This window comes from Cimex lectularius, unplaced genomic scaffold (genome assembly GCF_000648675.2).
Source record: "Cimex lectularius strain Harlan isolate CLEC.00 unplaced genomic scaffold, Clec_2.1 scaffold18, whole genome shotgun sequence".
In the NCBI taxonomy this organism is placed as follows: domain Eukaryota; kingdom Metazoa; phylum Arthropoda; class Insecta; order Hemiptera; family Cimicidae; genus Cimex; species Cimex lectularius.
In genome coordinates, this window is record NW_019392764.1 from 560,142 (window position 1) to 570,208 (window position 10,067).

General features: G+C 36.9%; 1 protein-coding gene and 1 long non-coding RNA gene across 7 annotated transcripts; one reads left to right on the forward strand and one right to left on the reverse strand.

Moving 5' to 3' along the window:
• Positions 1-656: 656 nt before the first annotated feature.
• Positions 657-6,800, reverse strand: LOC112127093. 6 transcript variants are annotated; one of them, XM_024227485.1, is made up of 4 exons: positions 3,702-5,912; positions 2,276-2,514; positions 2,088-2,217; positions 1,941-2,028 (listed from the first exon to the last, which is right to left on the reverse strand). In XM_024227485.1, the coding sequence occupies exons 1-4, from the start codon at positions 3,730-3,732 to the stop codon at positions 1,991-1,993; spliced, it is 438 nt and encodes a 145-aa protein (XP_024083253.1). In that variant the 5' UTR covers positions 3,733-5,912; the 3' UTR covers positions 1,941-1,990. The 6 variants fall into 6 exon arrangements, 1 of the variants encoding a protein (XP_024083253.1); XR_002910395.1 differs by having other exon boundaries at positions 1,981-2,217; positions 2,764-5,913; XR_002910394.1 differs by lacking the exons at positions 1,941-2,028; positions 2,088-2,217; positions 2,276-2,514 and adding an exon at positions 657-905 and having other exon boundaries at positions 2,764-6,800.
• Positions 1,343-2,546, forward strand: LOC112127094. Its single transcript, XR_002910396.1, has 2 exons — positions 1,343-1,856; positions 1,995-2,546. It is a non-coding gene; the product is annotated as an uncharacterized LOC112127094 (long non-coding RNA).
• Positions 6,801-10,067: the final 3,267 nt, after the last annotated feature.

Consider the following 10,067-nt stretch of genomic DNA (forward strand, 5'->3'; position numbering starts at 1 on the left):
TTTATCTAAATGGTGCATCTTTTCGGGCTAGAGAAAATGTAATTTGTTCATTGTGCAACGACCAGGTTAAAGAAGACATAGTGCATTTTATTGCAAAATGCACTATCCTATCGGTGATACGGCTTCGGCATCTAAATTTTGCTAAATTGAATGTGACACAGGCTATTGACTTACTGCTTAATGATTATACAAATTTAATCAAATACGAGCGCCACGCCTGGCACTATCGCCAAGAGTTAATATTAGAATTTAATTTTTGAATATTTTAAAGCCTTGTCATTTTAAATTGCTGGCCCAAATAATTTATATATCTATACTTATTGTAAATTAAACAAAGAACAAAAATTATTTTTTACAATGTATGTTAGTAATTAATATAATTATTAAAAATTAAATTATCAATTGTAATATTTATTTAAGGATCCTTTTTTTTCTTTAGTACTTTTTTCTCTGTGTCGACCAAACATTTAAGTCAAATGAAAATCGACCTCCGGCTGACGGACCCTCCATGCCGTAATTTTACTTTAAATTATACATTATGTAATGATTATATCTTTTCTTTTTTTGCAATAAAGTATTATTATTATTATTATTATTACAGTATTTAAAATAAAATGACAGTCATGAAATTTGGAAGATAGAGTCAGAGGTGACGCACGTTGCGGTTCGGTGCCGTCGCGTAGAGCGCGCCATGTCGCCAGATACAGGTACAGCTCAACTAGCAAGTAGCAACTAGCAAGCAGGGTTTTTCGGCCAGGTCCAACGTCCAACGGCCATTCAGACTCGCTCTCCAACGTCCACCAATTGACAGACGAACTTCTCGCCAAGGAAACTCAATTTGAGCTACGATGGCCGAGCTTTTGGCCCTACCTTTGAAAAAGCCCAGGGACGTGGATATGGTGAAGCTATAAATATAAATTAGTTACAAAGTGATATAATTTTAATTCTTTTGTAATTTTTTTTTTAAATTGAATTAAGGGAGGTTAACCAACCCTCAGATTCGTCTTCCTCCCTTTAATTTATCGTGAACTAATGGTCCGATCAAAATGCAATTGGTCTCATTTGATTCACTACCTTCTTGTGAACATTTTGGTATAAGTTTTAATGCATATATATAATTGTTAGAAGCTTTTCAGCTTTTCAGCGTTAATAAATTGTCTGAAAATGCTGCTTTTCTGATGAGCGATTTAATTTATTCATTTCTGGTTTTTCCTACTTTTAAACAGTACTCCAATATGAAAAATGAGACAAAGGTTTTTTTTTAAATTTTGTTTTCCAACTTTCATCAGCGGTTTACATTTCAATTTCAACTTAATGAGCATGTTTATTGAAACATATTATTTCGTTGGTGCCACACAGTACTGCTGGCGAGACATTTTTGTCAGATGGCAGGGGATTTCTCAAATGTGTAGACTTTCTAATTCGAGCATTTCCGGTGCTCAAAATTACAAATCATTTATTAAACATGATGCACAAAAAAATAATTTAATTTAAAAAATTAAAATTTTTGTCCAAAAAAAATCTGAGCACCTCTACTGCTCACAATTGCAAGTCATTTTAAATTTTCTTGTCTTTTATGGCCTCACCCATTTTTGGTTGTATTCTTCAGACAGAAAGAATAAATGAAGAACAAAAATTGTGCACTCAATCCATAGGACCACTTACAGGATTTTTTTTAATAGGGTATTTGAACCCAAGGGGTGCTGGTGTTTCTGAAAAAAGCACATTTGTAATTACATCAGGTTCAAATGCTGGGCCACAGGATTCGAACTGGGACCATTACCGTACAGTGATGAGTGCCGTATCACACCTAAATCTTTGCGGCCACCAACCCCCCCTCCAGATGGTTTAAAAAGGTAAATAATATTTTAGGCAATAATCCATTATAACATCAATAAAAAAATATTAAAATTATTTAAAAATATCCATTTTTATTCCTTTTATTTATATCATGTGTTTTATAAAATAACATCTGCTTTATTTCACTGTTTTAGTTTGTAGAAGTTAACTTCGTCGTAGAATCGTCCCCTAAAGAAAATAATTGTGATAATGAGTGTATGTTAATTACTGGTCGTAAGTATACGCACCATTATCAAGGCTTATTATCTTGTTAAATTTCTGCAACTCGTCATTAGCTAGGACTATATACATGAAATTTCCAACTAGTAGGGACACACCAGCAAAGAAATAATATAAGCACCAGTCTTTCTCCTGCATCTGAAATCGATTTGTCGTCGTACTTATAGAATTGAAGGAAATAAACGCAATGGCTTACGTCAATCATCAGCACACTGGTCATGAACATACGCCCCAATAATACTGGTATGTTGCCGATCGTTTTGGAAAACCCGATGAGAAATCCACTAAAGTTCGGTGCAAGATCGAAGTGGGTGAGCCAAGCCCCGACATTATTAAATGCTGTTGTGAAGAACATCAAGTTGTAAAATATTAAACCGCTACCAGCCGATTGAATATAACAAATGAAGAAAAGACAGATTGAAGAACCCCAGAGTCCTGGAAACCAATAAATATAAAAATAATTTAAAGCTGTTTTTTATTTTTAAAAAATATGTATATAGAAACTAAGTAACACATTTATATTCTCTATATCTCCTTTATTGCTACTATATAGAATGCAAATGTTTAATGTGAGCATGAGGCGTAATAGGAGGGGTAATGTATCAATTGACAAAACATATATTGATTGTAAAAAATACAATACAGATGTAAAGATAAATTTTGAACCAAGTATTTCATACTCACATAAACTGTGGTCCTCTTCTTGTGGTCACATAATGGTTTCGTGTGTTGTATTCTGATGTTTTTGTATGATTTGTTTTTTGGGGTTTATTCAATATTGGAAAGGAAGTTAATTATTATGGACGTTAACGAAGGAAAAGGAAATATAAAAATAAACTAAAATGGTCTATTTGCTTTATGTTGTTGATCATTTTGGCAGTGTGTTGTTTTCTTTACTACATGTATTTCTTATGCTAATTAAAGCCTTAATTTCTCATAAGGTGTTTTCAATTATAACAATTTAATTAGCATAAGTATGTCTACGAAACATCAAATGGAAACTTTTAAACCGGAAAGATTCAATGTAGAACCAGACGCTTCTAACGCCTCTAAACTCTGGAATCACTGGTTTAGAACCTTTAAATCATTTATCAAAAGGTCGCAAGTCGAAGATGAAGAAGTAAAGTTGGATTATCTTATAAATCTTATATCTCCTGATGTATACGAACTTATCGAAGAATGTAAAAGTTATGATCAGACGATATTTACCTTACATTCGTTATATGTCAAAAGAAGCAATGAAGTCTTTGCAAGACATCAGCTAGCCACAAGACGACAACTACCCGGTGAGTCGTTAGATCAATTTTTACAAGCTTTAAAAGTACTCAGTAAAGACTGCAACTTTTGCTCAGTCACGGCCGAGCAACATCGAGATGAGTCTATTCGTGATGCCTTTATTTCGGGTATGCAATCAAATCATATCCCCCTGAGACTGTTAGAAAACTCTCAACTTACTCTACAAACTGCTCTCGATCAGGCCAGGTGGGAGGGTACAAACTGGGCCTCGACATGGCTCAAAAACAATCGCAATCTTATTTCCGGTATAGAGCCCCCAAGTGTCAATTCTATGAGTAAACTAACTGAAGAAGTTGAAATCACTTCCGGCACTCCAACTGACTCACCTACAGCTGCTACAGTATCATCAACTTGCATCTTTTGTGGTAATCACAAGCATTCACGTAATATCTGTCCAGCTCGGGAGGCTACTTGCCACTTCTGTAAGAAAAAGGGTCACTTTTCTAAAGTCTGCATAACTGCTAAGAGACAAAATCAATATCAAAGAAAAACTTCCGCATCTATTTTAGCGGCCGCCCCATCTTCTCTTTCGAAAGCTATTGTTAAGGTCGAAATTAATGAATGGACACTGGCAGCACTGAAAGTTTTATCAATGCTGATTATTTAAAATATCACAAATTACCCATGACTAAGGCCACCAGTAAAGTAAGTCTGGCAACCAAATCGGCTAAATCAGAAATTAAATGGTTTAGTATGGTTAATCTTAGATTTCAGAGCCACTATTACCATGCAAAACTAAACGTTCTACAGGAGCTATGTGCAGATGCAATCATTGGTCACGATATAATGAGGCAGCACCGTAGCGTAGCCCTTTCCTTTGGCGGGAATAAAGAATCAATCACTGTTTGTAGTATAAAGGCCGCGAAAGTAACTCCTGTGTCACTATTCGCCAATCTGACACCCGATGTTAAACCCGTAGCGGGCGTTATTCGGAACACGATAAAAAGTTTATCCGTGAAGAAATAACTCGACTCCTAAAGGAAGGCATCATAGAGGAAAGTGTGTCTCCGTGGCGGGCGCAAGCACTCGTTAGCACCGATAACCGCAAAAAGCGTATGGTCGTCGACTATTCCAAAACTATCAATAGGTTAACTCGATGCTTACCCTCTGCCCCGAATCGAAGAAATCGTCAATAATGTGGCACGGTATAAAGTTTTTAGTAGTATCGATTTAAAATCGGCTTATCATCAGATTCTTATTAAAGAGGAAGAGAAGGTTTACACATCCTCCTGAAAATCTCGGCGTCTGTCAAAGTAGACAGATGCGAGTATAATTTGCTCGCCAGCCCACTCGATGAGGCAACATGCCATGTCTTGATTGTTTTCCAGCAAGCTTCTTAATGTTTCTGTCCGTGATGTAAATCGCTGCCCTAACTCGGACAGGATCCTTCCATCTGACCACCCTTGCTATACAGCCCATGGCTCTGTCGATGCCCTGACGCCACGGTTCCTGGACCAAGAGAATGCTTATTTCTTGGTTTTGAGCTAGGACTCTCGCCTCGCAACTGACAATTTCTGAGCCGTGACAATTTAGTTGAGCAATTTTTAGAAATTTTATTGGGTCTATACTTGGGCCAATTGTGCTGCGTATATGTTCCCTGTTGATATCGATCATTGTGCGTTTGGTGCAGTGTTTTCTTGTGTGTTGTCAGTGTCCATATCTATTAAATTATGCTCGACTATTTTGCTGGGTTGATGTACCGTTATTGTATTTTTTGTTATGTCCGTGGTGTTTGTCTCATCTCCATAATCCGTTATGTTCCGTGCTCTAGTGAGAGCCTTCATATGAATTTGGCACAGTTTTGAGCCTGCATGGTGATTGCTGTTATTGAGACCTTGATTCAGGCAGTTCGCGCACTTTACTTTTGACCTGTCACAGCTTCTGGTGTCATGATTTGAAGCACATATACCACAAGTCGGCTCTTTTTTCAGGCAGTTGGCTGCAACGTGTCCGTATAACTAACTGGCAGTTGTAGCAACGCGTAACACCAGAGTATTCTTTCACTACACATGACTGGTAGTCTAAATACACTTTTCCCCTGTCGATGGCGGATTTCCAAGTTTTCGGGTCTACCTCCACGACCCAGGGCACAAATTGAGAATCTTGTCTTGTGCCAGCTCCGTATCTTACAGTGAAAAGAGGTCTCACTGCGTTTGGCATCCATATTCCTTCTGCGCTGTTATGTGCAACGAGTTGTTCTGCAATTTGTGTAGGCGTTCTTTCGGTGTTCTGAGGATTAGCAAACTAGGGTGTCATTTAGTGGCTATGCATGCCGTGAACCGAGCTTGTTGTAGCTGTTGATTAGTAAAAATTGCCTGTCGATCAGCAGTTGATTCCGTTTTAATAGCTATTCCTCCTTTAGCTGTTATTAGTATGTTATCTACTCTAATTTTTTTTTGTCTTGGGTTAATGAGTTGTTTGACCTGTATAAGGAGGTTTGTTGTGTCCATGTTTTCTTGTGGATCAATATATACAATTTTGTCAATGTTCATTGAGGCTTGTTTAGTGTTTTTCTGAGGAGTAGGCTTGTCAGGTGATTTTGTTTTTTTTCTTCTGGCTACTACGTCGACCATGTTTGTTCTGTATTTCTTTTTTCGATTTCTGAGTTATTACGTCCGTTTGTATGATTGGTAGTATCCTTTTGGGGGTTGCAGGAAACCTATCCATTTCTTGAACTGTTCATGCCATTCTTTGTTCCGAATTGCTGTATTTTGCTAATATAGCATTTCAATTCAGCAACTATTCCTTTCATGGGTGTATCAACATCGCCGATAGGGTCTCGCTTTAATTCACTCGCTATGTTCTTAATCGCCGGCGTCAGCGCAGCTACAGCGGCATCAGCGGTGTTTTGTTGCGTGCGGTCATCATGCTTATCTCCTAGAGGAGCATATTTGCCCCTTAGATTCGCATTTTCTTGCGCGATCTTTTGCATAATGTTTAACAATTCATCTACCTGGGCAGTGACATAGGCTGCTGCAGGTTTAGGGCATTTATTTTCTGGCGCAATCATGTATTGCGACACAGAAGCCCTTATTTTTAATGCATTGTCAACTATTGCAAAACCACTGTCATTTTTCAGTTCTTCATCCGAAGTAGAGATTTCCTGTGCACGCAGTCTCTTTCTCGCCATGTGACCATTAGTCTTTTTTGTCAACAACTCACTATCTGTATCCGTCTCATTGGATTCACCATGTCTGGAGCAGCCTACAGTGGTGGTAGTGTGTTGAGTTGTATTACCTGGGACAAGTTTTTTCGGCTTTATCGCCCTTTTTAGCAACGCTCTTCTGCGGTCAGCCATGTCATCGTCTAGCGGTCTTTGATCCATTTCAGTATAGAATTTATCAGCTTTATCTATATTTTCTGCCATTTTAACATTAATGACAGTGTCCATATATAAGAGATGTATATATGGACACTGTAGCACGACTCCTGCTTAAATTTTTAAATTTATTTTGATTTGTTTATTATTCACAGCTGATAAGGAAAGGGAAAAAGAGAAATAACCGCAGGGAAAAAGAGAAAATTTCCTTCAATGCACGGGAATTTCAATCGACCAGCTGGGAGGGAATTAATCGGAGGGAAAAAGAGAATCACGTGTGAAATATTCCCTCTCCGCTCCTAGGAGGTTTTGTCGTTAAAAACAAACCGGAATAAAATACGAAAAATTCAGATACAAATACGAATATAGCAACGTCCTACCTGAAATCTTCTTGTAGTACAATACAGAATCTTGAAGCCTGTTGAAAGCCGAACAGTTTCCAGCCGCTCACAGGCCACTTCAACCCACTAAAAATTCAGATCTAACACAGAGCTATAATTCGACGTGTTTACTCGGCGAGATCCTACACACTATTCCTCTAGTGCACGGTCACTTTTCTCGGACAAATGTTACCAGAAGCCATTACAATTTTTGGAAGTTATTGCTCAATTCGTCCTTATGTTCCCCCCTTAAGACAGTGTATCAACTGTAAGATTTAATCACATTGCTGCACAATGCAGGGGCAAGCAACGCTGCGTCAGATGTGATGAACACGACTTACAAGATTGCGACAAGGTCTCAAAGGAACCGAGCTGTGTACATTGTTCCAAAAACAATTTGGCTAACAGTAAAGACTGTGAAATATACCAAAAAGCTAATTGCGATAATCAAAATAAATTCACAGAAACGACATACTCTTCAATGGTTACCAGAAATCAGTTCTGTTGAATTTTTTCGATGCCTAGTATTTGTATTTTGTCAAAATCATTTTTTTTTTGTGGTGATTAGTGACGGTTAATCGATATTTATTTAGATATCGTGAGATGCGGTCTGGTGTGATGTAGGTTTCAGAAAAACATTTTCTTTATCGTGCCAACGTTTCGATCTTTATTGAGATCATCTTCAGGGCTCAAAGTGTTTGTCTTCTGTGCAATTGTGCCATTCTTGCGTGTCGTGTTGAGAGTGCCCTGAAGATGATCTCAATACAGATCGAAACGTAGGGACGATAAAGAAAATGTTTTTCTGAAACCTACATCACACCAGACCGCATCTCACGATTTCTGAATAATTGTTAACACCATTCGCAATAAAGATAAAGAAATAAATAAAGTTACGGATTTACTCGATTGGAATTTATCCTCATCTTTAATGTTTCGACCCAGACCTCTTCTCATATAAATAATGATGCAATTTTAATTAAATCACCACCTAAATAGTATAAAGTTTCCTCATGAACAAATATCAACAATCTTGGTAAAATTAGCGAATCAAAGATTGTTTAATGAGCAATTACATTTCGGAATAATTGAAATGAAGAACAAAGTTCTTGGGCCCAATCGGCTATCTAATAAAATTCCTTCGCTCATCGATTTTGTCGATAGCTACATAGTCGATAGGCCTGGGATTTACAAACATTGTTTACATATAGCAATTATATTTTGGATGTGGAAAAGTGAATTTATACAATGCAAAATATATTTTTTTATATATTCAAGCAAAGTATTTCTACTCACTCAAAGTGTTTGTCTTCTGTGTAATTGTCCCATTCTTGCGTGTCGTGTCGAGAGTGCCAGTGAGATTTTGCTATTTTGTGTTTATATACGTTGGATTTTGAAGGGGTGGGGAAGGATGTCGGTATAGAAAAGACATTTTTGTATAAGGCGTCGGCTTCTTTGAGGTGAAAAGAGCCGACCAAGGGACGATAAAGAAAATGTTTTTCTGTTCTACATCACACCAGAGCGCATCTCACGATTTCTAAATAAATATCATTTTTTTTGTTTTTCAAAATGGTGTGTGGCCGATGGAGTGGGATTAAATTATGGTGGTTTACAGTCATAGATGTGTTGGTTTTTCCGTTATTTTTTTTTTTCAGATATTGCGGTATAATTCTAATGTATGTAGTTGCATAGTTCACGCAATTACTTTTATGAATTAGATCAGATTTGTATGTTTCAAGGCTATTTTAATGTGGTCTGAGGAGAGAAATGTACTTGTGTGTCAACGTGTGGACGAATGGAATGGAAAATGGAATTGTAAATTGGTTTGTTTACGAGTGATTGGGTCAATGTTGTGTTGTGTAGTGTGGAGGATGTCGTTTTGTGGTCGGGTTATAATGGTTTATGATTGAAAAAAAAACGTAACTTTTTAGAAATGGTTCACATCAGCAAAAACTCATATAGCATTAATTACAACAGATGCAAGCTAACTCGGCCGTAGCTATGCCAACATCATTAACCAAATAAACTATTAAACAATTAATTTTAGTTTTCTCATTCCTTCATTTTTTCATCCTTAATAATTAACTTCCTTTCTAATATTGGATGCCGAATCACAAATCCAATCCAGAAAATCCCCATTCTGGACTTCCTTTAAGTTAAATAAAACCGCCTATGATGAAAGAAATTTTACCAGATTTACTGCGTCCCCCACCATGTCACAATCATATAAAATCAACAGAATACAAGTGCACTTTTCACAACACTTTCACATGAAACCAATATGACACCACAAGAATAGCACCACACTTTATATGAGTATGAAATACTTGGTTCAAACTTTATATTTTCATCTTGAATTGTATTTTTTCCAATCAATATATGTTTTGTAATTTATCCAGGCCGTGAAGGTGTTGCATTCAACATTCATTCGATATTGGAAAAAAGTTCGTTAATATGAACTATAAGCAAAGAAAAGGAAATTCAAAAATAAAGTTTAATGGTTTATTTGCTTTATGAAGGCTGAGTTTGTATGCGTCTGTAATTAACGCTGTATGTGTCTTTGGTGGTGCAAAGCCATTTCTATAAAGTAGCGTTCGGATATTTTGTTTTTATTTATTTTATCAAAATCAAAGCAGTTTGGCTTTTCAAATGGTGTGTGGCCAATGCAGTGGGATTAGTTTTTGGTGTTTTTCTGTGGTGTGTTATGGGTTGCTGGTGTTGGGTTTTTGACTATGGTTAAAAAGTGTATACTGTTTCGTAGTTTTTGAAGGATATTTTATGTGGTTTGTGGGGAGAAATGGACAAAACTTGTATGGACGAATGGAATGTTAATGTATATTGGATTGTCTATGGGCGATTTGGTCGTTGATGTGTTTTGTACTTGCTGTGGAGGATGTTGTTTTGTGGTTGGGTTATAATTGTTTATGGTTGTAAATTTTCAGAAAAACTGAAAAAACGACACATCAATGACTGTAAAACAGCAGTGACTAATCCCA